The sequence below is a fragment of the Pleurodeles waltl genome, chromosome 7 (assembly GCF_031143425.1).
Source record: "Pleurodeles waltl isolate 20211129_DDA chromosome 7, aPleWal1.hap1.20221129, whole genome shotgun sequence".
In the NCBI taxonomy this organism is placed as follows: domain Eukaryota; kingdom Metazoa; phylum Chordata; class Amphibia; order Caudata; family Salamandridae; genus Pleurodeles; species Pleurodeles waltl.
This window is the reverse complement of record NC_090446.1, coordinates 1,354,057,767-1,354,084,878: the sequence shown is the minus strand read 5'-3', so window position 1 is coordinate 1,354,084,878 and position 27,112 is coordinate 1,354,057,767. Positions and strand designations below refer to the sequence as shown.

Here is a 27,112-nt window from a genome sequence, read left to right as displayed (position 1 = left end):
AAACACATATGTATATATAAATAAATATATATATTTAAGAAATTAAATAACGTACAACTCACTCCCAACTACTTTTAATTGATAACAATAAATAAATTATACATTGTATTCAATATTATTACTAAAAATTAAGAAACACTATAAGCAATTCATAAAATCACAGAGCTATAACTAAACAAATGACAAAATGGCAGACATTATTTTTGAATCATATACTTAAAATTCCATGTATTTATTATAATACTTACATAAAATATAGTCATTTTTGATTACACACATATGACCTGATTACAAGATTGGTCCTAAAAAGACCACCATGTTGGCAGTCCTTGAAAGACCGCAATGTTGGCGGTCCTAAAAAGACCGCCATGTTGGCGGTCCTAAAAAGATAGGCATGTAGGCGGTCTTTCACACTGCCCTATTATGAGTTATACAGGGAGGACCACCGCCCGCCACCCAAAATAGGCGGACCACCAGCGACGCAGAGGTCTGGAAATAGGTGGTCCGACCTCCAGCATCATCAGCAACACGACCAACCACTGACCTTATTACCAGCACACAGTCACCGTGGTGCACCCCCAAGGTTGTCGGCCGATGGTCCAAACCACAGTTGTCCGCGGTCATCAAAGTAATACACAACAGCACATTGGATGAATTTGAAAACAACATAGATGACACGCATTGCCACACTGGACACACCTGCAAAGGACAGAATAAAACACATCCCTTCATAGACCACAATCGTTTGTATTTCCACTCAGAGAAAAAGATCCACAACCAGCACATATAAATTATTACTCAGATTAAGCACTCATTGTTTCACCATCACATTGAACATCTTGCACACATTTTTGCCAATTCTCATTCTACTAAACTTCCACTGTTATGTTAGCCACTGTCATCCTTTTTTTTTGTTCCACCATGCCACGTTTCAAAAATCACCGTTTTTCTGAGGATGAGTTAAGAGTCATGGTAGATGAAATCATAAGAGTGGAGCCACAATTGTTTGGAGCACAAGTCCAGCATACACCGATCAGTAGGAAAATGGAAATGTGGGACAGGATCGTTGGCAGAGTGAATGCTGTAGGCATCACCTTGGACACAAAGGAGGACAGTAGGAAGAAGTGGCAAGGTCCATTCCCTGGTCTCCAGGCACCAGCTGAAGGCCAAGAAGACTGGTGGTGGCCATCCCAGTGCTCCATTACATTTCTTTCCCTGGGAGGATATGGTCTTGGCCATCCTGCATCCTGAGGGCTTAACAGAAATACATGGGGGAGTCTGGTAAGTCACAACACTCAAAATGTCACCAAAATGCTATGTCATGCATGCCAACAGCTCACCTTTTGCCACTTTTACTGTCACTCTGCTCACCAGCCCAGTGTCCACCTGTCCAAAGACCTCTATTTGGCAACTCACAATTGAAGTGTACTGAGTTGGGGAGATGACATTTGTATAGTGTGTGTAGTACAGGGTCTGACATGACTCCAACTCCCAGCAGGCACTGTTTTACAACTGCAAACAACAGACCAGTGGTCACTTGTCCACATACCCCTGTTTGGCAAATCACAAATGAACTTCACTCACTTGGGAGGATACAATTTTTGAAGTGTGGGAAGTAGAGAGTTACTTGACTGCAACTCCCAGGAGGCACTATTCCTGTAACTACAAACACCATCACAGTGGCCAGATGCTACAATACATCTGTTAATAAACTCTCAATTGAAGTGTACTCACCTGGGGGGAGAACATTGGTCAACTGTGTGTAGTAGAGAGAGTGACCTGACTGCAACTCACAGAAGGCACTGTTTCAGCAGCTCCAAACACCAGAACAGTGTTAACTTGTCCAATGACCATGGCCTGGCAACTCACAATTTAAGTTTACTCAACTGGCAGGATACCATTTGTCAAATGTGGGAATCAGAGGAAGTGACATGACTACTAAGGCCAGTAAGGCCCTGTGTCTGTAAACCCAACCATCAGCCCAGTTTCCTCTTGTCCAAATATCATTGCTTGTTAACTCTCAATTGAAGTGGACTCCCTTGGGAGGATACCATTTGTATAGTGTGTATAGTACATGGCATTACATAACTGCAATTCACAGCAGCCATTGTCTCTGTAACCTCAAACATCAGCACAGGGTTCACTTGCCTAAAATGTATAATCTCTCCAATGCTCTTCACTCACCTAGGAGTATACCATTTGTCAAGTATTGGGAACTAGAAGGAGTGATAAGACTGCAACTACCAGCAAGCCCATATCAGTAACTCCAAACACCACCCCAGTGTACTCTTGTCCAAGGATTCCTGTCTCTTAACTCTCAATTGTAGTGTACTAACCTAGGTGGATACCATTTGTATGGCATATGTACTATAGGGAGTTACATGACTGCAATTCCCAGGAGGCTCCGTTACTGTCACTGCAACCACCAGTCCATTGTCCTCTCTTCCAAAGACTCCTGTTTGGTAACTCACACATGAAGTGTACTCACCTGGGAGATAATATTTGCATAGTGTGTGTAGTACAGGGACTGACCTGGCTCCACTTCCAGCAGGCCTTGTTTCTGTAACTCCAAACACCAGCACAGTGTCACTTACCCATATACTGCTGCTTTTCAACTCACAAATGAGGTATGCTCACCTGGGGGAGAACATTTGTATAGTGTGTAGTAGAGAGAGTGACCTGACTGCAACTCACAGAAGGCACTGTTTCAGCAGCTCGAAACACCAGAACAGTGTTTACTTGTCTCTAAACCTCTGTTTGGATTCTCTAAATGTAAGTTTGATCAGCTGGGAGGATACCATTTGTATGGTGTGTGTAGTAGAGGGAGTGACATGACTGCTAAGGCCTGGAGAATCTGGCACTGTTACTTCACTCACCAGCCCAGTGTCCTCAGCTCCAAAGACTGCTGTTTGGTAACTCACAAATGAAGTGTATTAACCTGGGGGAGGGGACATTTGTATAGTGTGTGCACTATAGATGGTGATAGAACTCCAACTCCCAGCAGGCCCTATTTCAGTAATTCAAAACACTAGCCCAGTGTTCTCTTGTCTAAAGACCCCTGTGTCTTAACTCTCAATTGGAGTGTACTCACCTGGGAGGATAATATTTGTATAGTGAGTGTAGTACAGGGATTTACATGACTGCAACTCCCAGGAGGCACTGTTCCACTAACTCAAACACCAGTACAGTGTTCAGTTCTCCAAATACCCTCCTTTGGAATCTCACAAATGAAGTGTTCTGACCTGTGGGGATGACATTTATGAAGTGTATGAAGTAGAGGGTGTGACATGACTGCTAATGCCAGGAGGCTCTTCTCTCTAACTCCAAACACAAACCCAGTGTTTTCATGCCCAAATACCCCTGTGTCTGAACTCTCAAATTAAGTTAACTCATCTGGAAAGATAGCATTTGTATGGTGGTGGGAAGTAGAGGGAGTGACCAGAATGCAAAGTCCAATAGGCTCTGTGTCTCTAACACCAGCCACAGAAACAATGTTCACTTACCCAAATCCATCTATTTATGAACTCTCAATTGACGTTTACTCAGTGTGTGTTGTATGGAGAGTGACATGACTCCAACTTCCAGGAGGCACTGCTCCAGTAACTCCAAACACCAGATCAGTGGTCACCTGTCCAAATACCCTTGCCTGCTAACTCTCAATTGAAGTTTACTCATCTGGGAGTGACTAAGATCCAGATCATGCTCAACTCTGAGATGTGTTTGGCGACCTAACGCCATCTTGACCTACTAACCCAAGATGAAACAATTGAGGACAGGAAATATACCTTACCCAGTGTGCAAAACAATAATCGCAAAGGCCTCCTGGATAACCAGAGTGGTATTGGCAGCAGACACATTCACAATGCACTGCCCGCGTGATGACTCCAGTCACCTATACTACAAACTCTTGTGTCTGCCTACATCACAATCAACAAGGCCTCAAAATGGCCAAGTACATATCTTGCTTAGCTACAGTTTTCCCTGCACTGGTGGCAAGATGGCATTCTCAGGACATCCTCCCAAGTGCTAATGATCTGCACATTTCAGCAGCAGCTTGACTTAGATATAATTGGCATGCTTCACAAATATCAGGGCAATACAACCAATACCATGTGCACTATAGGATTAACTGCAAATTAACTTTGTACAAGGTCTATGCTTAATGTAACAATAAATTGTTGGAGATGGATGTCACAATACATACAACCACTAATATTGTATCTTTCACATCAACAGGTGGAGCTGAAACTGGGCACACAGAGGCCACAGAAGAGACAGTCACTACCCCCCTGGATGAATTCATCAGTGAAGAAGACACTCCTGAACATCTGGACATCAAGGATGGTTCTTGTTCATCTGGGCAACCTGGTCAGACACCAACAGTGAGTCTCACTTTGGCCACATCAACATCTCCCAGCCAGGTTGTCTCAACATCACAGGCAACCATTCGCCCCCCCAACCTGTGTACCGAGCACAGTGTCTACCATCTTGTGCCTCCTAGTCCTGGATCATGAGTTGCAGTGCAACACTTCAGACAATGAGGAACCAGGAAGCAGTGAGAGAGGGCACTATGGTAAGGACACATGCCTGTGGGTATAGGGTGCGTGGGAGAGATGCTGTGGGCCAGCGGGGTGAGGCCACTGGGGTGGCTCCTGGCCAGGACACCATCAGCCACATCTTGGGGTTCTATGAGGAGTCCCAAGGTGTGATGGGCCAGGTCTTGACAGAACTCCGGTAAATTAAGCAGCTACAGAGGTACATGCATAGGGACATGCGAGAACAGATGGAGGCCCATAATACCAACATGGCCTCCCTAGCAGGGGTGATGAGGGACATTCACACAGTCCAGAGCAAGGCTTATCTTAACCAGTCTTCCCCTTCCTTTGGCACATCAACGCCAGGCACATCTACATTGGTGCCAGCCCTGGAAGGGAGGCCATGCCAGTGAAGGAACACACCCCAGGCACTCTTGGCTCTGTAGCAGCAGATCCCCACCATGCAAGTGGAAATGTCCAGCGAAGAATCGATCAATCAATCAATCAGAAATTTGTAAAGCGCACTACTCACCCGTGAGGGTCTCAAGGCGCTTAGGAGGGGAGGGGGAAGAAAGGGGCAGGGAGGTGCTGCTACTGTTCAAACAGCCAGGTCTTGAGAAGTTTCCTGAAGGTAAGGAGGTCTTTGGTCTGGTGCAGGTGGGTGGGAAGGGTGTTCCACGTTTTGGTGAGATGCGAGAATGATCTACCACCGGTTGCAGTTCTGCGGATGCGTGGGACGGTTCCGAGGACGAGGTCGGTGGAGATGATGGGTCGGGGTGTAGAAGGAGAGTCGTCTGTTGAAGTATTCTGGTCTGGTGTTGTGCAGTGCTTTGTGAGCCTGGGTGAGGAGTTTGAAGGTGATTATCTTGTTGACTGGGAGCCAGTGCAGGTTTTTCAGGTGGTCTGTGATGTGGCAGTGGCGGGGGATGTCCAGGATGAGGCGTGTGGAGGCGTTCTGGATGCGTTACAGCCTCTTCTGGAGTTTGGCTGTGGTTCCTGCATAGAGGGCATTGCCGTAGTCCAGTTTGCTGCTTACAAGGGCTTGGGTAACTGTTCTTCTGGTTTCGGTGGGTATCCATTTGTAGATCTTTCGGAGCATGCAGAGGGTGTTGAAGCAGGAGGAGGAGATGGCGTTGGCTTGCTGGGTCATGGATAGTGAGGAGTCCAAGATAAATCCTAGGTTGCTTGCGTGGTCGGTGGGAGTCATAGCGGTTCAGAGAGTGGTAGGCCACCAGGAGTCATCCCATGCAGACGGGGTGGAGCTGAAGATGAGGACTTCCATCTTGTCAGAATTGAGTTTGAGGCAGCTGCTCTTCATCCATTCGGCGATGGCCTTCATTCCTTCGTGGAGGTTGGTCTTGGCGGAGTCCTTGGTGAGGGAGAGGATTAGCTGGGTGTCGTCGGCATATGAGATGATGTTGAGGTTGTGGGATCGGGCGATGTTAGCGAGCGGGCCATGTTAGAAGTTGAAGAGGGTCGTGCTGAGGGACGAACCCTGGGGTACGCCGCAGATGATTTTGGTGGTCTCCGAGCGGAATAGGGTGAAGCAGCCTCTCTGGGTTCTGACGGTGAGAAAGGAGGTGACCCAGTCCAGGGCTCTGTCATGGATTCCAGCATTGCTGAGGCATGAACATAGCGTGTGATGGCAGATGGTGTTGAACGCGGCCGAGAGGTCCAGGAGGATGAGGGCTGCAGTTTCGCTGCTGTCCAGTATGGGGACGGTTTCAGTGGTGTGGTTGCTGTTGAATCTGAATTAGGAAGGGTCCAGGGTGTGGTTCTTCTCGAGGAAGCAGGTTAGTTGTATGTTGACAGCCTTCTTGATGACTTTTGCCAGGTAGGGCAGCAGGGAGATAGGCCGGAAGTTCTTGAGGTCCTTTGGGTCCGCCTTGGGTTTTTTGAGGAGGGCGTTGATCTTGGCGTGTTTCCAGCTCTCCATGAAGGTGGCGGACTCGAAGGAGCTGTTGATGATCTTCCGTAGTTTGGGTGCGATGACGGAGCTTTCTTTGTTGAGGATGTGGTGAGGGCAGGGGTCAGATGGAGAGCCGGAGTGGATGGTGTTCAGGGTTTCGATGGTGTTGTTGATGGGTGTACAGGAGAGCAGGAGGTTGGTCGGAGGTGAATCTGTGGTGTTGGTGGTTGCCGGGGGGGTCTGGGTGCTGAAGCTGTCGTGGATGTCTGCAATCTTGCAGTGGAAGTAGGAGGCTAGGGAGTAGCAGAGGTCTTGGGATGGCTCGGGTTGGAGAGTTCCTTCACGATGTTGAAGAGCTCCTTGGGGCTGTGTGCATTGTTGCTGATTTGGTCTTTGAAGGTGGTTCTCTTGGCAGCTCGGATGAGTTGCTGATGTCTGCGGATGGCGTTTTTGAAGGCTGTGAGGTTGTCCAGAGTCGGATCTTGGTGCCACTTTCTTTCGAGTCTTCGGCAGCTTTGCTTATATTCGTGGATGTCGGCTGTAAACCAGAAGGGCTTTCTGCCGGTGGTCTGTTGGAGGGATTCTTGATTGGGACAAGAGTATTGGCACAGGTGTTAACCCATTGCCTGAAGTTGGGGGCAGCTGCATCAGTGTCGTTGGTGTCGATGGGTGAGTTTTGGGAGAAGGTCGCAATAAGTTGGTTTTTGGTGGCCTTGTTCCAACTGAGGTGGGGGATCCGTTGTTGGTGGTGGTGTGTTGTGGGTTTTTTGAATGGAGAAGTGGATGCCGGGGCGGTCTGTCCAGTGAGTTCAGTGATGTGGCTGAAAGAGATGTGATTGTTGGCGGAGTAAATAGGGTCGAGTGCATGTCCTGCGGAGTGGGTTGGTGTCATGACGAGCTGTTTGAGGCCGAGGTTGGAGAGGTTGTCGAGCAGGGTGGCGGTGTTGTTGCCGTTTGTGTTCTCGAGTTGGAAGTTTAAGTCCCCGAGGAGTATGTAGTCAGTGGATGCAATAGCGTGCATGCTGATGATGTCAGTAATGGAGTCGCTGAACTGCTGTCGTGGGCCGGGGGGCCTGTAGATGAGGGTCCCTTGGAGGAGGATGTAGACGAGGGTCCCTCCAGTTGGTGCGGATGGCAAGACAACCATCCCTGCCAGCAAGTGACCTCTTCCTAAATGATCTCCTTTGTGTGCCACACATTCACTTTGTTGACTGATCCTGAACTACCTACCTGTTCCAATGGGAGTATTCTGGACTCCCAGTGATGTGACATCTACTCAAGTGATTTTATTTACCCTGACTGTCGCATTCACTTTATTTTTTTCTTCTTTTCTGTCCAAATATTATTTACCGCGTCAGCATTGTAATACATTCACTCATCACAAACTTAATGTTTTCTTGCTTAATTTCAACATGTTGCTATGTAGAGATGTAAGACCATTTGAACCATATGATGAAGACATAACTTACTTGTGTAAGGAGGGATATGTTACAGGCATACAGTGTCCTGCTCAGGATTACAACCATTACACACAAACACATACATACAAGTGTCTGGTCACAGCAAACATTTTATTCCAGTGTACATAGGCTGTCCATATGCGGTACAGCCCTCCATACCACGGAAGGGAAGGATTTGTCAGACATTGTCCTATAGAACAGGCAAACATTAAAGGGGATGATGTCAGCAGCTTGAGCCTTATCACATTCTAGACCAAGCTTATCCAACATCACATAATCCAAGGTACAGACAGATGACAGTACAACAGTCTCTGGGCACAGTCCCATCAGAATCTAATTACCACGCATCTGGTGGTATGACACAAACATATGGCAATGTTGTGGCATAGGCCCTGAAATGATGAAACACATCTACAGCTACATACTGGTCATGCAAGAATAGTGTTTAGCCAATGCGAAGGGTGAATGACTTGGTCACAATCTATGACTCCATATTTCATGGCCATAGGGTGACAACATCATGCAATCCGCCCAGCACAGGATACAAAACACGTCCAATGTGCACTTCTCACCTTCCACCCAAGGCCCAGTCTCATACACCTCAAATTACCTGGAACAATACATGTCCATTTTGTATGTCAGAACAGCATCAGATATCTGCTAATGTCACAATTCTGAAATGCCCACATGAGGATGGATGTCATTGTGAAGGTATAGGCTTGAAAACATACCTATTACACAAATCACATAGTAAGCAACTGGAAATGCAATTACATTGCAAGGAAACTGACACAAACAAAAACAACATCATCAAGGTGGGGATATGTCAAATGGTAACTTTTCAAGCAGTCTTTGGCTACATTTTGCAGAGTATCAACTCTCTAGTTGTTGCTAAGACAATCAACTCCACACATTCCCACAACTACAGAGCATTGTACAGTCAGAGTCATTACATCACATGACATACTTACACTCATGAAAAGTAGCTGTTGATGAGATCTTCCCAGAAGTCAGCCCCTTCTTCTTCACCACTGTCATCCTCACTTTTCATTTCAGGATTCTCACCCAGTGGCACTGCAGGCCCCCTCCTCTGGGATGTATGGGGTATTCCTCTGCATGGCGGTTTATGTGAAGCATGCAGCATGCCACAGTGATCTGACACACTTTTCCGGGTGAGTTGAGGAGGGCTCCACCAGTCCTGTCCAAAAACCTATAACTGGCCTTCAGCAGCCCAAAAGCCCGCTCCATTACGTGCCGTGTTCTTCTATGGGCCTCATTGAAGCAGACTTTCCCTGGCGTAGTTGGATTCCTTAGTGGTGTCAAAAACCAGGGATGGTTTGGATATGTGGAGTCTCCTGTTAAAGAACGGGACAAATGTGCAACAATAAGTCACTCACTTCATGACTGTAGCACCTGACATTGCACCCACACAAACAGGACAGATGTGACTTACCAACCATTCAGGCCCTCTCTGGGTAAAGATGTGACATCAGTTAGGGTATGGTGCTGTTCTGCATTATGAAGGAATCATGGGCTGAACTCGGATAACAGGCACACACATGTGAAATGTAAAGATCTGCCAAACAGACAACTTACACATTGATGGAATGGAAGGTTTTTCTGTTGTGATAAACTTGTTTATTAGCCTGCGGTGGGACCAAGCCAAAATGTGTGCCATCAATGGCCTCCACCAGATGTGGGATACGTGCAAAACAATAAAAGTCAGCCATCACATGGGATAAATCCTCATGTTGGGGAAACCAGATATAGCTGTTAAAGTGTTTCAACATTGCTGAGAGGAAATCCTTCAACACCAGACTCATTATAGGTTGGGCCATACCAGAAGATAGGGCCACTGTATGTCGGAAGGACCCTGTGACTAAGAAGTGCAACACTGGCATGACTTGTACAATGGGTGGTATGCTGGTTGGATAACGAATAGCTGGCATCAGATCTGGCTCCAACTGATGACATAAGTCCACTATTGTTTGCCTATCCAGGCAATAATGTTAGTATGTGCCTTTGCTCCATGGTATGAAGGTCTGGTAGTGGACAGTAAACATGATGTTGTCGCATCCTCCCTCTCCCTTTGTACCTATGTAAGACATGATTTCTGACATTAGTCAGTGTGTCCACAGCAAAATAAATGATGCATGTTAGTGATATCATGTGACAAGGCATTTCTGACTGGATAGACATGGCACCCAGTACAAATCACAGCTGCAAATAGCACAAGGGTCACATGTGCCCCTGATGGTTTTCCACATGTGTCCACAATATGGAAATGGACCAAACTCAAAGATATGCAACACAATAGCCCATCAAAATGTGACTGTATATCCTAACCTCCAAAATGACAATCGGTAGTGGTTATCTGTGCCCCACTGTGAAATGCCATCAGTGCCCGCAACATACCACAATGGTATTTGAGTAGTAGGAGCTACATGACAAGATAGAATAAGGATGTTTGTGAAGTCACAAATCCATTTTTGTAGGTGTGACGCACTTTCAAAAGCACAATACAGCATTGCAGGCCTCCAAAATGGTGGCTGCCTGACCTACTCCACTGGACGTAAGGAACGGGCAGCAGCCTCTGGTGGAAGTAATTATGGCGGTAGGCGGTTGCATCCGTGGTGGACACAGCCATAGGCTAACTTTGTTGCCAGTGGCGGTTATGGGCCAATGGCTCTGTCTGCCTGCTGTGACGACTGCGTCCAGAGGATCTAGAGAGGCTGGTGACTAAGGTAAGGACAGCTCTATGGCTCACCAGAGGAGCAGGTAAATACCTCATGTGCACAATTTTCTGTGAACTTCAGCATCCTTTCCCTCCTCAAAGGTTAAAATGTGCCATGTGTGCCAGTTAAACATCTTGTGTGTCTATAGTTGCAGTCTGTGTGACATCAATGGGATTGACAATGTGAAGGTATTGGTGGCCAGTGCCATTTGTTAAGTTCAGTCACATTGTGTTGTGAGAGGTTTTTTGGGGTCCTAGATCATCCTTGTGTTGGATGCACATAACTAGGTAAGGAGACATTACTGCTATCCACTGACATCTCTTTCCTTATGATTGTTGTAAATGTCAGACAACATGTATTTGTATGACAGCTTGAGCTGTGAATGCATGTTGTATAAGTCATTTGAGTCATGTGAGCAATATGTAGAGTGCCACAGATCTTTCAGACCACATCTGACCTTGCTAAACTGTTGTATGGAAGGCATATAACGAGTCACTCTGCCCCTCAGGTTGCCACACACACCACATGCCAAATTGCTGTTGGCTACATGTTGTCCTGTCATCCATGGAAGTGATGGGAATTGAGTGTCATGTAGGTTTTGTCTGCTCAGCCTGCCAGGGCATGTCAAATATATCTCCAATAATAGGACCCAGCCTAGGCTGTGGCAGAGCCACTGTGGCTATGCAACTGTGGCACTATGTCCACTGCCTGTATCCCAGCAGAACCTGTCATGTGGCCAATATGATGCTCTGGTGGCAAAACTTGCCACTAATACCTCATTCCTTTGATTAGATTAGGAATGGGTACAGAGGTAAATCATTAATCTAGTCCATATGTGCATTTAGCATCATTGTCAATGTGTGTCTTATACTCCTGACACGTCCCTTACTCCGACAGCTCTGTTGCCATCTTCATACAGGTCATATTTGTCCTGGACAGGTGTATTACATAACTGACAGTCCCATAGAGCAGACAGTGTTTTGGTTCCTGGGAGGCCACGATATGTGACTCAGTAGCTTGGTCACATAGCAGAAACTGTACGATACATGCCTTTGTTGTTGGATGCCATCTCTGTAGAAAATACACATATATACAAAGGGGTGTTCTATGGTGGTGGTGCAGGTACATACCACAGAACCTCACCCCCTGAAGTAGCATGAGTCAGCATTTGTTATTCCACATGTCTACAAATGGACAAGAAAGACAATTTCTGTACCCACAATGGCAGCCCCTTGATTGTTACTCATGTGCAATGTTGAAGTTTGTACTCTGGCAGTTGCCTGTATGGACTGTATTCAGTGAGTCATTCTCACAGAGTGTGAATGTATTGGTCCATTCATGCTTAAGGAGTTTACCCCTTCAGAAGCCACATAGGTGTGTAGTGTTTCATTGTTTCTCACATCACAGTACAGGTTGCTAGAGCATGGGCTACCTGATATCAGTAAGTTTGCTTAGTCACTGTAGGCCATGAGCAGGGTACTGGGTTAGTCTGCAGATGCACATAAATATGTCTGTAGTCAGGTCCCAGTACTCACTGGTTTGTGTGTTTCACACTTGTGGATTATTAACAAATAGAAAATTCCTAGCTCGGTGTTACTCACGTGTGTGTGATTCAACCATTGTGATAAAACTTGTGATTGTAATTTGTTGATTTGCCTTTTGCTTCCATGCAAGTCAATGCCCATCAGAAAAAAGGAACTATGGAGAGCCATCGCCAAGATGGTGCAGACCCTGGGAGCCCACAGCCGGCACAGTGCCCACTGTCGGAAGAGGTGGGAGGATCTGAGACACTGGGTTTGGAAAATAGCAGAGGTCCAGCTGGGGATGTCCTCCTAACGTGGACGGGGTGCCCGTCGGACCATGACCCCCCCTAATGGCCTGCATTCTGGAAGTGGCCTATCCAGACCTTGATGAGTGTTTGAGAACAGCACAGCAGCAACAAGGGGGTGAGTACAGGGCACATTCCTGCCTATCACATTGCTAAGTGAATGTGTTAGGTTCTGACAGCTCCCCCTGATGATTAGGGATGAGCCATGTGTAACACAGTAGATGAGAGATTGTTTGTATAGACATGGCATGTGTTGTATACGAATGTGCCTTGCCTATTGGCCCAGGGTGCAATCCATAAACAACGTGATCTCCAGAGACAACATATGACGGTGTACAGTGATCAATCAAGTACTGTTTGTTGTTGTAGTGGGTGTAAATTCTATGCAAGAGACCACTACTCCTCAGTGTTACAGGCCAAAGGTAAGGAAGTAATGGATCACTGTCCTCAGCCATGTATCTGGTTAAATGAGTATTTAGGCATCTGCCACCCAGAGGCTAGTTGTCTTCAGCATATGACAGATGCTAGTGCCTCACTACAGTCTGTAATATGAAAATGGCCATCATACATGTGACAGAGCATATATTGTTCTTTGGGTGCAACTACAGATCAATAATTTCCCTTGGTAAGTGGGGAATGTCCTTTGACATGATTTATTTCCCTTCACTGATGCCAACATTCCTTGTGCCTACATGTCAGCATGTGTCCCTTTCATTTTAGCAAAACATTTGTAAGCTGCTGTTTCATGCATGGTCTACCTATGTTTAATAGGATGATGTTTGTATTCCCTCACTTAAATGTGTATGGCAAGCTGTGTTTCAAATGCTTGCTGATTCATTGTGTTGTGGACTTTAGAGACATCTCTCCTTCACATATTGCACATGATGTCTACAGTGTCCATTTCCATGCCAAATGTGTGGCCTATCTGAGCAAAATTAGTACTACCTCCATGACTCCAATGGGACAAATATCACTTGGTGAAGCGTGCATTGTGGGACTGCTTCCAGTGTAACATAAATATTTCCATGTCCCCTTCTGTGGGTTATTGTACTTTTGTCAGCAACATGGCAGGATTTTGGAGCATCATTTCTTATTGTTGGGTCAGTATGTATGTGACAAATAGATGTGTACATTACCTTCTGTGGGATCTGTGGGAATGCAGTTGACATTGGCCTACTATTGTATGACAACAGGTAACTGATGTATGATCCATGGGGCAAAGCATTGAGGCTGATGTGGTCTCCTACTAGTTGAATGGTTATTCTGATTATACAACTTCAACCATGCAATTGTAGTTGTCTGAGTTCCTGATTTTCCTGTGGGCAACTGTTGGCAGTCCAGATGACATGCACGCATGTGGTATAGCACATGTATGGGCTACTTAGGCGGAGTTTGTTGCTGGGGCCTACTTGACATCATGGTAATGTTTGGTAATCAGAATTGTTGTTCAAGTGTGATCATGGACATGTGATGACCCTGTTTTTCTTTGTATTTGCAGTATCAACTCAGAGAAGCGACAGAGACAGGGCACAGCTGAGTGGGGACACACCTGGCGACAGGACCTCGAGTCAAGACACCACTGAAACCTAGAGACCCAGTGGCCCAAAGGGTGAGGGGAGTGCCACGGGGGAGACTGGAACAACATCCTCTTCATCATCAGATTCTTCCTCCAGTGGACACTCCTTAGTGGTGGCGGAACCATCGGGCATACCCCTGTACCATCTTTGTCTGCCATCCCCCGTTCTGTCACCACCCTCCCTGTTGCTTCCCACCCAGTTGGTTGCACCTGTTCCGCCAAGAGAGTGGACGTCTCCTTTGCTGCAGGCACTCCTGCCTCAGCCCCTGTTACCCCTGCTGCCCTCTTTGAGGGATTATTGACCTCCTGAGGAGTATCTCTGTGTGTCAGACAGGCACTGTGAATGCCATCAAGGGATTGGCAACCCAACTGCAGCAGACCAATGCATTCCTTGAAGGCATTCATGATGCAATTCCGCCCCCCTCCACCTCCTTCTTCCCAATCCAAATCCCCTATTCCGCTACCTACCTCAAGCACACAGACCGATCCACATGCACCCACCTTTAACACACAAGAGCAGCACACATAGTCACACGCACCACAAAAAACACCGACACACAAGCAAACAACAGTCACCCACTCACAGAACATCAGTCACCACTTCCCCAGACACCCCCACCATAACACACATGACATCAAGCATACCCATTGGCACCACCACAACAGTCAGTTACACACCCAGCATTCCTGCAGACACCACCTCAACAGCCACACACACATCCACCACTACCAGCATACCCACAGACACCACCCAGCACCTCCACCTCCCACTCCCCTAGACCCACAAACTCCCACACTCACCCATGCAACAGACACCACCCTTCACCAAGCATACCTGCCACACTCATACACCAAAGACATCCGCACCAACACAGTAGACAACAACTCCCTCCTCCTCTAAATCCTCATATCCTTCTGCCGACCGTCCCTGTGTTCCTAAGGAAGATTTTTTGTTTGACCTTGACTTTTCTCCTGTTCTGTCCACCCCCACCCTAAACCAAAGAATCCTGACCCACCTCCCAACCAATCCCTTCCACCTCCAAGTCCTCCCATGTCACACCTGCCCTCCCTGGAAGCACCCATACCCCACCCCCAAGAAGAAGCCCACCCCTCCTAGGAAGCAGTCCACTCTCCAAACACAAACCCACCCATCCCAAATCCAATCCCTTCCTTCTAAAAGATGATCCCTGAGGTGCCTGCCCACTTGATGCCCCTTCCTATGGAGGTTCCCTGGCAGTTAGGAGCCAAGTGACAGAACAGTTATGTGCCTGCACATTTCAAGATAGACTGGCCAAAGGCCTTGAACTTTTCAAGTTTGGAAATTAATAAACTCAAACAGTTGTTTTTTTGGGTACACATTTGTCCTGCAATTCCTTTTCTTCCTTTATGTTGTTCCTGAGTAACTTGTGTTGTCTGCCTACAGTTGTGTGTGTCCCCCAAGACAAGGGTATATGTTGTCTGTATGGATTGTCATAGCATTGTGTACTGTTTGGTATTCAATTTCTGTTGTCCAGTGGGAGCATGTATGCTGTTAGACTTGCCCCTGATATGGATTATGGATTCATCTAATGCATGTCAGCTTGAGTTGTGTTTGTGCAGACATGGAGTGTATTCAATTATGCATTTGAATGTGCATGTGTCTATTTAACTGTGTGTACCTTGCAGCTAATTCATGTAGTCACATGCAGTTGGAGTTGTATGTGATTTGTTGATTTGTGGTTCCACAGTGTGCAGATAGGCATGCCATTTGGGTCTAGTATTGTTTGTCCCTGAGAAACACATAAACCAGTTCCTGTGCAAATGTTGGTTAAGGGCCATGTGTGAAATGATATGTGTTCCTGTGCAGCCTCCTTCCCTGAGTGCTCCTAATGCCCCATCCCTATTCTGCAGGTATTGTTTGCATAATGACCTTTGTATATTTGTCTCTCTGTCTATTGTGCATCCCATTGTCCTTTCATTGTGTTGCATTGTGGGTGATGTGTGTGTGTCCATTGAAGGACTGTTTAATGGTAGTGGTGTTTGTGTTCCATGCCACATTTATACATATGTGTGTTGAATTTGAGGACAGTCCTTGGCATGGGTGCAATGTGAGTGTGTGAGCTATATTTGTAGATGTGATGTTACTGTGTCGTTGGTATTGTGTGAAACAATGTTGTGTACACTTCACTGTCCCTGTGTCTGAGATGAGTCGAAGTGTGTTTTTGTGTAGTGTTGTGGTGCAGTGTGAGTGATCTGCCCAAAGGAGGTGTATTGTGACTATGAAGCCTTCCTTATTTATGTCTGATTCTGACCCGGGTCACAATCACAAGGGTACTTGGTGCCCATAGCATCACCTCCATATGAAGTTGCTAACAGCGTGATGATATCTTGTTGAGCGCAATGACACAGGTAGGTGTATGTGCTTATGGTCAGTTGTGTGCTTGGCAGCGTGGATTTTGTGCCCCTCACCTTCAATGATCATCAGCAGTGGCAGGACGTGTGTGATGGGCTCCATGGTGGCACCAGATGTGTAAGGCTGTCTGCAGGGGAGTGTCTCCCTTTATAGTCCCCATTTCTGCCTGCTGAGACGTGATGGTTGGACTCCCACGGTCACATTGTTGGTGTGTAACCTCATAATTTACCTGGTGAAAACACAGGCTCCGCCAGCCTGTTAGTGCAGCCTCGTGACCACAGTGGTCAGCACTGCCTGGTGGTGCCGGCGGGACTGTGGCGGTCTTTGCTCCATAGGGCCACACTCGTAAGACGTTGGTCAGACCACCAACCCAATGGTGGTCAGACCACCAATGCCACCGTGGTGGTCCACAGACTGCCAAATTCACAATGAGGCTCATAGATTTCTAAATTACCTTCACGATTACCTACTTCATAATAATTCTAATTATTCTTTCTCTCAATGTGAAAATGTTTTATAAAAAAACAAAATAATGATAAAATTTAAGATTTGTCTTAATTTGTAAACCTACATTTATTTTAATTGAAAATAATTACATACAAAGCCTAAAACGTAATCATAATAAACCCATATTTACATTACATTGCAAAATTATCTTCCTAATTTATTATGTATGCACGTCATACAAAAATAATTAATAAAAATGACATTTTATTTATTCCTAAACTAAATCTGTAAAATGATTTACTTTGATAACATTTTTAGGAAAAATAGATATACATTTGAGATATAAACATTAATATTAATAAATATTTACAATTATTTTTTACATTAAAAATGAAACAATTTAAAACAGTTCAGTAGCAAATTATTATTCAACAAAACATATAAAGAAAATATACATTTTTGAAATATTCTCAACAAGCATCGAATTACATAAGCACAAATTTATATTTGTTAGAAAATGTTTACAGATAATTGACATAAATACTGAAATTTTAATGCAAATCTAAAAGAACTACATGAAAATACAATGATAATTAAGATTCTAAATATTTATCCATCCACTTTAAAAATCAAAATAATCAAATGTTTATATATATTCAATTACATTTAATATGCAAACAAAATATTATTCACATATTTTAATTATCGCCTCACCTTTTTCCCCTTAAAGCCCACCATACCTCTTCTATAAGATAATTACATTTTCATTAATTAAAAATAGCAATCAAATGTATAATAAAATATTTAGCTACGCTCTTTTAAATTGCTCAAAACATTTGTAAAACATACTAACACAAAAATACATAGAACTAAAATAAAACATTACAAAAACACATAAATTAACCCATAAAAACAATATAATATTACAACAATATTTTTTAAACTAAATTTTTGCATCCATATTACAGAGAACATCTAAAACAATAACTGTAACTGTAGCTACTGGCTATTAGGGGTACTATGTGTGACAAATATGTTCTTGCATCATATTGAGGGCTGCTGACTCTATATCGTGCCTCCTTTTCGGTTTGCTTAATCATGAAGCAATGCAAATTGTTTAATAAAAATATGGTGTGCCATTTTCAAACTTCAAAGGTACAGTACTAGGTACAGCAAGCTTTCAGTACTAGACATCTGCATCCATACTTTTGAATGTTGTGGACATCTCTTGACTAAGGGCCTCATTACCAGTTTGGCAGGCCAACCGTCAGCCCGCTCGACCTGTGGGGAGGAGACCACCACAAAGCTGGAGGTCCCCCCCTCCAGCCTTATTACAATGTTTCCACCGGGCTTACTGGTGGAAACCTTCATATTAGGAGGTTTCTGCCAGTCAGCCCAGTGGAAACAGTGTGGCGGAATGGGCCACGACTTCTCAGGGAGGCGAGGTCAATACCATCGCACAGAAGGTGTCGTCAGCACCCTTGGAACGCAGCTGTATGCTGTAGCATACAGTGCGCAGTCCAAGGGTGCTGGGCGGGGGGGCCCTGCACTGCCCACGACCTGGTCATAAGTAGTGCAGAGGGCCCTCTGTGGTCCCCAGCACTGCGTTTCTGGCAGCCTTTTCATGGCCGGGACCCCTGCAACAAAAAGGCTGGTGGAAAGGGAGGTCGTGATCAGCATGCCGGTGCTGAACTCAGCACCGCCCTGACTGAGCACGACTTCGACCGTCGCCAACCTGTCGGGATTCATAATCCTGGCAGTGTCGGCGGTCCCCTGGTGGTCCGACCACCAGGATTGCAGAGGTCCAACTGCTAGTACAAGTTTGGTAGTCACAAGACTGCCAAACTCGAAATAAGGACCTAATACTGGAGAGGCTGAAGGACTAATAGTACAAAAGTTCCTATTGTGGGCAACTTTGACTTTGTCCAAGGAGTGTTCACCTCTTGGCCAAGTATCCACCTTTGCTTTGAAGAAGAATCACTGATGACTGAAAGGAACAAAGCTGGGAGTGGGAGAGGTGCTAGATCTCTGCAGCTATTTTCAATGGTCATTCTATCGAGCCAGCCTTCAGATAGGCAACACAGGTCTGCCAAGAGCTTGATTGCAAGGGAGCTTTAATAGATTTTGGTTGTTTAAGAGGTGAAATTGGACCCAAAGTAATGATCCCCAAAGTTATTATTCTATTCACAGTCTGAATTATTATCTACTCATGATTGAGCGCTGCTATAGTAAATGTGTGCAGAACAAGGTGTTGCAGCCACTGACATTTCTTTCGATGAATTATGTGCAAATCATGCTGAGAGGTTTCGAATCCACATATGTATTCTGACTAAGAACATTTCGATAGCCCAGGGAAAATATCATTGTTGCACTGATATCAAGATCCAACAGTACATTAGAGTGTGATTTGAGGGTTCTGTGACAAAATTCAATATAATGCCAGACCCAAAAATGGCGTTCAATGATTACACTAAAGTCCAAGACTTGAAGCTGCTTTTGAGTGTGGGACTGGAGGAGTTTGTCAATGTGCTATGAGGTGAATGACCTATGATTCTTGATTTGTATACATGTAATATGAAGAGTTTATGAATTTAATTTAACATTTTAATCCCTGTCTGTTTGCAGGTCAGTGAGTGGCCTCAAGCACAGCTTGGTGAATGAGGATAGCTCCTTCAGTAGCTATAGCAACAAGGTGTTTGCTAGCTGGGACTTCTGCATGATGAATGAAAGGATCATCTACCAAAAGCAGAGAAGCATTCTCTATGAACTGCGGGTAAGTGGCAAGGTAGCTTCCCCTTTGAGATAATCATGAGCCTTCCAGACATGTAGGGCCTGATTCTAACCTTGGCGGACGGCGGAGGCCGTCGGCCAAGGTTCCGCCGCCAAATGACCGCACCGCGGTCACAAGACCGCGGCGGCCATTCTAACATTTCCTCTGGGCTGGCGGGCGCTCTCCAAAAGAGCGCCCGCCGGCCCAGAGGAAATGCCCCTGCAACGAGGACGCCGGCTCAGAATTGAGCCGGCGTAGTTGCAGGGGTGCGACGGGTGCAGTTGCACCCGTCGCGTATTTCAGTGTCTGCATGGCAGACACTGAAATACTTTGCAGGGCCCTCTTACGGGGGCCCCTACAGTGCCCATGCCATGGGCATGGGCACTGCAGGGGCCCCCAGGGGCCCCGCGGCACCCCCTACCGCCATCCTGTTCCTGGCGGGAGACCCGCCAGGAACAGGATGGCGGTAGGGGGTGTCAGAATCCCCATGGCTGCGGAGCGCGCTCCGCAGCCATGGAGGATTCCCCCGAGCAGCGGAAAGTCGGCGGGAGACCGCTGACTTTCCGCTTCTGACCGCGGCTGAACCGCCGCGGTCAGAATGCTCGTGGGAGCACCGCCAGCCTGTTGCCGGTGCTCCCGTGGTCGGTGGCCCTGGCGGCCACCGGCCGCCAGGGTAAGAATGACCCCCGTAGTGTCTATTAAAGCCTGTGAGGGCTCAGACAGAGTCCATCAGATGTTAGGCTGGAACCTGAAATATGGTGCACTCTCACAGTATATCCATCTTTGCAGAAGGAACGATGATGTGACGCCCTTAGCCCAAAACCTACTATTTTTTCAGAAACACCAGTCTTAGCAGAAGTCTCATCTGAATAGAGGTCCACCCACTATTCACAGCACTCCTAAGCTAGCCTACCTATGCTATAGAAATGTAACATAATGTTGAAGCTTGTATGGTGCAGTTGACTTCTGAATGCTCTTGTGCAGATGGATCTTGAGGAAGAGGCACTGAGTCGACAGCGGGCGGAACGCAGCACAGGCCAGCGGGTCTACATCTACTCCCTCCGCATCTTCTTAAACGTAATAGTTATCTCTCTGCTAGGAGCAGCTTTCTTCTGCATCTACCTGGCCACGGAATACTCCCAGGAGCTGATAAATCAGGTGAGAACACAAATGGGTCTGGCATTGCCTTTGCAATTAACATGTGACTGGTGGATAAAATGCATCAAAGCTAAAGTAAAGTTCATGGTTCCAAAATTATTAGATTTTTTAAATTGTATTTTTTATTTTCTTTAACAGTCACAATTAACTCTAGTGATAGGAGAGAAGAAATGGATTAAATGGATTCCTTCCCTCTATGGATATGATTGCTTCTAGGTGCAAAAGGCTATTAATCAGTGATGCACATTCATTTTCATCTGAGTCTGTGCAAAAAGTGCCCAGAAGTCCCTTTGCCTAGGTGTAGATGTCTTCAGGTCCCTCTTGAGTGTACTCTATCTCTGTGAAGAGAATTATACTCTTTACCTAATGGTTATGGGTGGGTGGTAGGTCCCTCCTCTAGCAGAAGGCAGTCTTTAATTGGCCCAGAAAAGCAGCAACATTAGTTACCAATCATGTCATCCAATAAAACTAGTGTTCAAAGAGTCACCATGTCTGTGTATGCTCATCAATAGTTTTACTTATCGTATGAATCAGGTCATCTCAGAAACTGAGAACATTTAGACAATATTATTTATTATAAGTAAAACCGACCTCTGTCTGCTAGCTCCTGTTTAGTGAGTGGTCAGCAAATTTATAATGGAGTAATTTGAGTTTTTAATTGAATGGTATGTGCAGGGTCCCTCATTTTATGGCCCGCTCTAATCTTAACTCAGGGTGTGGTTGCAATTTTGGTAACCCCTTAGGGTGAAATTACCTGCTGTGGGACCTCCTTCGGTGCGTCAATAGTTTTTGTACATTTATTATTTTGACAATCCAGCACCCAATTCATATGCTCAAACTGTTAGCAAAAGGCAGTCCCCGTTTTGGCCAAACTAGCACAATGTAAATACTCTTACTGAGAGTTTTACGCCAACACATATCCCTGACATCCAGTGAGTGCAATGCTTGCAGAGGCTTACCACAATTTTATCTGGCTTTTAATTTATGTGTTCCGATTCATTAGACATAGGGGGTTATTATGACTTCAGCGGAAAGAAAAGCCTGTCTGCCGAAGTTCTGAAGGGAAGGTTGCCGTATGTGCAGCTGCCTCCCTGCCGGCCCCATTACAAGTTTCCTGCTGGGTCAGCAGGCCGAAACAGAGTTTCTGCCCGCTGGCCCAGCGGGAAACGGCCTACAGCATTGTCGCCGGCTCGTAATAAAGGCTGTCAGCAATGCTGTAGTGCGTAGGGTGCACCAGCACCCATTGCAGAGCTTACCCTGCATCCCGTCTCTGCCAGCCTTTACATGGCGGGGTTACTGCCATGTAACCACTGGCAGAGAGGAGGGTCATAATCCCCAGGGTGGCGCCAGCACCGCAAGACCCTCCTGTGGAGGAAAACTGGTGGTGCTGGCGGTCCAACTCTGGCTTCATAAAAACAACCATAGTGTGGCATTTCCATTGAACATTCATAACCAGGAGATCATCTTATACCTATCAGAGCTCTATGGATGTAGTAAAATAGTCAAGGAATCTGATTTAGAAAAATTGCAGTTTATAATCGGTGATGCTGCCTTAGTACGAGAATAGGTTCAGGGCCATTTGACAGCCGACGGCCAAATTTGTTTTTACATTTCAATTAGTCTTGTAGTTCCTCTGGGCTCTTTCAGACACTGGCTTACTTTACAACAAAAACCTATTCACTGAAACAAAAACCTATTTATGAAAACGAGGCTACGCTAAAAACATATAAAACGTAAATTGGATAGTTACGGATATCAACTCCTCCAAATCCAAATAGATGTTTTTCTAAGTTCTGCTTTGGCCATGTGTTTGTTATGATTCTGGTTGTGCTAATAACCTAAGTGACTAGATGAGTTGTATTTGCTTTCTATGACCCAGTTATCATACCCCTTAGTATACATATTTAGTTAAATATTTTAGTTTCCATTGAAAACGTGGTTTTGGTTTGCTCATAACTTTGGTGCTATCTTACAGAAGTGTACAAAAGTTTCCAATTTCTGATTTCTGTATGTAAAGTTCCATGCTGATACATGGGGCTGGGGTAGTTGTATAAAGGCCTCAAATAAAAAATAAAATTTACATTTTAACACCCATAGGAAACGTTGGTGTTGTCTGCTGCAGAAAAAACTGATGAAAGGAAGTACATCAAACTTTATGGTTTCTTTTATTGCTTGATTTGACATAATCCATTCAGTAGTGTTTAAGATATTTCTGTTGCAAATGGTGATGGACAGGCTTTGATGGATTAAATTATTGAGTTATCTTCAATGTTAATCCACGAATCATCCACAGGTTCACAGATCCAGCAGAGTTTTGCATGTCCTAGCTGTAGGCCAACCCTTGCAGAGCACAGCTAAAAACCAAGAGTGCCACGGGAGGAGGGTTGAAGACAGGAGTTGGGTGTCTGCAGAAGGACTGGGCAGAGCACTTGCTATGATCAACTCTGACTCTGCACATTGGAGGTTGGCTGCCTGACCGTGGAGTGTTTGGAGAAGTCTAACCCCTGCAGTTAAAGGCCATGTGCAGCAGTGGAGATAGGTCACCCACAGGCTGAAGGCCATGCACCACAGAGGTTGACTACCGGCAGAAGGGATTGCTTATTGATAAGTTGAACATAGTATGTCTTCAAAAGCCCCAGAAATGTACCATTACATATTTAAAACACAGAAAGTATATTGTGCAAATTCGACCCAAAGGTATTGGAGCATTTACATGAGCACTAGTTACATCACTATATCACACAAGTACACATTTTTTTTAAGGCACGCGATATTAAGTGATTGGCACAGGATGTTGAGCTGATGCCGAAATGTAAACCTGGGACCTGATTTATACTTTTTGCCACAAAACTGCGCAAACACAATTTTGCGGCAAAAAATATAGCGCCGGCTTGCGCCACTCCACAGCGCCAGCCGGGCAACATATTAAAGGAATGGCGCAAGCAGGCGCTAAACTTGAGCTAGCGTCATAAAAAAAGACACTAGCTGGGTGGGGGTGGCGTAGGGAAGGAGGGGGTTGTGCATCAAAAAATTACGCTAGTCTGGTTAGAGCCATTTTTTTTGCCTCTAACCAGACTAGCGCCATTTCCTGGCGCACAACCACCAAAAACATGACTCCTGTCTTAGGAAAGACAGGAGTCATGCCCACCACCCCCAATGGCCAGCACAGGGGAAAAGTGTCCCCTGGACATGGCCATTGCACCCTGTGCCATGCAGGGGGCCCGAAGTTAGGGCCCCAATGGCACTTTAAAAATTAGTTACAAATTTCTTACCAATACTTACCCTACTTACCTGGGATGGGGTCCCCCATCCTCTGGTATCCCTCTGGTGTGGGTGCAGGTGTTCCTGGGGCTTGGGGAGGGCACCTGTGGACCCATTCGATGGTGTTTAACCATGGAAAGGGGTCCACAGGTCCCCTAATGTCTGGTCGGACCCTGGCGTTAAATAATGGTGCAAAGCAAGCTTTGCACCATTATTTAGCCCCTCCTCCTAAACGTGCATTATTATAGCACAGGGAGATAAATATGGGACAATGAGGACAGCACCATTTTTTAAATGGGAACGCCTACCTTGCATCTCAATGACGCAAGGTAGGTGCGCGTGTCCAGAAAATGGTGCAAACTCCTATATTTTGACATTAGACGTGTCTAACATCACTATATAAATATGGAGTTAGGTTTGCGCCGAATTTGCATTAAAAAAATGACCCAAATTCGGCACAAACAGAGTATAAATATGCCCCCTGGTTTCCCAGTTCCACTGTCGCATTTCGGGCCATAGTGTCACACCCTGTCTCCATATATCTGAATTGGTTACAAAATCGAACCAGCACTCCACCCCGAAATTCCAGTTATTGTTAGCTCACCAACTGTAGCTTGAAAGACACATACAAAATGCAATGCTTATGACCATGTAGTATTTATAAAAATAAATTGGAAGACTTCACATCACTTTTGTAAAATTATGTCACTTCTGTCATTGGTGAAGTCATCTGTTAAGTCAAGGTCTTTAGCATTGCATTTAGTGTGGTTTGCATATCTTCTGTGCAAGCTATGGAGCAATTGATAACTAGGGGATTAGGGGAGTTTCAGTTTTATTTCATAACCATTATTTTCTGTATGCAGGCACACTCACAAATACACACACATACTCATGTATTTTCACTAAAACATCCTAAGTTAAAGTGACGTTAAAGTTAGATGTTGAAATGAGGTAAGAACTAATATTTAAAAAGTGAAAAAAACATATTTGCCAGCTATAATTTAGTGAACTAATTATAGCTTGCGTCCCCTGTTATACACTACTTATGACCTCATATATTACATCACTCATAACATTTCAAGTGACATAATTCTTTGACATTGCTAATGACATCATCTAGTCATTGTGGCAGCATCCTATAGAGTTTATGGATTTGAAGTAATTCAACATGCTACACCTGTGCCCAATTTTCCATCGCCAATCTAGTGATAATGGACAAAACCTTTGGCTACATGTTGGACACATAGGCCCTCATTACGACTTTGGCTGTGCAAGGAGCGCTATAGTGGCGATGGGGGTTGCACCGTCGCCGGGTCGGTGGAGAAGACCGACAAATTACGGCCATCGTGGTCTTCTGAACCGAACACAGCCAATCCACTGCCAATACCGCCAGTGAGAATGGACTGCGCTGGACGGTGGTAGGCATCTTCAGGCCAGAGGGGACCATGTTCCCGCTGAGCGTATTACGAGGTTGCACACCGTCAGGATTTCTGCCACAGTTGCACTGCCACCAAAACCCTGGTGGAAACGAACCATATAAAAGAAGACACTTTCGGGAACACAGACATGTCCGGAGCTGCCATAAACCAGAACTTGAAGTCTTCCCAATACTCCTGCCCTACATCTTCGGAACTAGCGACGACAAAGAGGACAACAACCGTAAGTACACACACCTAGCACAAACTGAAGGAAAAGGTATCTGAACACACACACACACATCCGAGACGGCTAGCGATGGACACACACACACGCAACCACACACCCATACCAACACACACACACAACACACACACCTGCACACAAACAATACACACATCACGTACAACACACACGTGCCATACAATCACCACCCCCAAACACACACATCACTGCCACAGGCCAACACAAATACACACAACACCACCGAGTCACAAAACATCACAACTGCAGCTACACAAATGCTTGCCAACACATTGCAATGCACACCTACACATGACAACACATACTGACAACAACATGCAAAGACAACACACAACAAATCAACAACAGCACATACCCACACAACGTACCAAATATCACACCACACTCACACAACACACAACGCAGATGATATAGCCACCACCACACACACGGGCACACACACAACAACCACATAATGGCACACACCATAACACATCATACCACGTACAATGGACAACTCAGCTACACACATGCATAGAACCACACAATCAGCTTACACACACAAAACACATCAGTAGCAGCTGGACCAATGGCAGGCCCACACACACACAAATGCATTCCAGGCACAACAGCCAGTACTACCAACACACACAACTCAGACACCCACAAACCAAAGCCCACATATACAAATCAGACATGTTGAATGAAAAGAGGACAAGTAATTCATCATCAAAACCAACAACAGGTTGGCCTGTGATGTACTTAAAATGTAAATAAATAGGCAAAAGCCCACTGACCAGTCCATGTGTCCCCGTGCCATGACACAAATGGCAAGACTCAGTGCCCCAACTTGAATCCTGACTGCAAAAGCACCTACACATGGTTGAGGGATGAAAGTGGCAAGCAGGCACCCCAGGGGTGAGGGTGTGGTGGTCGAGTTGGGTGTTTGGGCTTGGGAGGGGGGGTCCTTGGGTTTGGCCAGGGAGGGGCTTGGGCTTGGATTTGGGTTTTGGTGGAGGGTCTTTAGTTTTGGCCTTGGGAGCGGGACTTTGGGTTTGGGTTTGGGGGTGTGGGCCTCTTGGCAGGGGGAGGAGCATGGGCAACACCAGATGAGGGCACAGGAGGAGGCGGAGGTGGAAGGGCTGGGCTTGGACAGGGACACAAGGTGCTTTGGGGATTGACAGAGTGTGAGAGGGTCAGGGAGATGGGTAAACTCATAAAGAAAATGTTTCATAGGGACACAAGGGTGGGCATGGGAAAAGCATTTGGGAGTGGATGGAGTGGTTGTCAGTGTGTCTTTGTGTGTGTCATGGGTGTAGGTGTGTGAGTGGAATGCTTGTGTGTGCAGGGTCTCTGTTGGGGGGGGTGAGTGTGGGCGTTTA

The 27,112-nt window shown here is 45.7% G+C and overlaps 1 protein-coding gene across 1 annotated transcript in view; it reads left to right on the top strand.

Annotated features, from left to right (window-relative positions):
* LOC138246302 (transmembrane channel-like protein 7) overlaps window positions 1-27,112 on the top strand; it is a 322,663-nt gene that overhangs the window by 141,815 nt on the left and 153,736 nt on the right. The window contains exons 7-8 of the mRNA XM_069200782.1: window positions 19,508-19,655; window positions 20,637-20,810. Coding sequence (XP_069056883.1) covers window positions 19,508-19,655; window positions 20,637-20,810 — 322 coding nt within the window. The remainder of the gene's footprint in view (window positions 1-19,507; window positions 19,656-20,636; window positions 20,811-27,112) is intronic.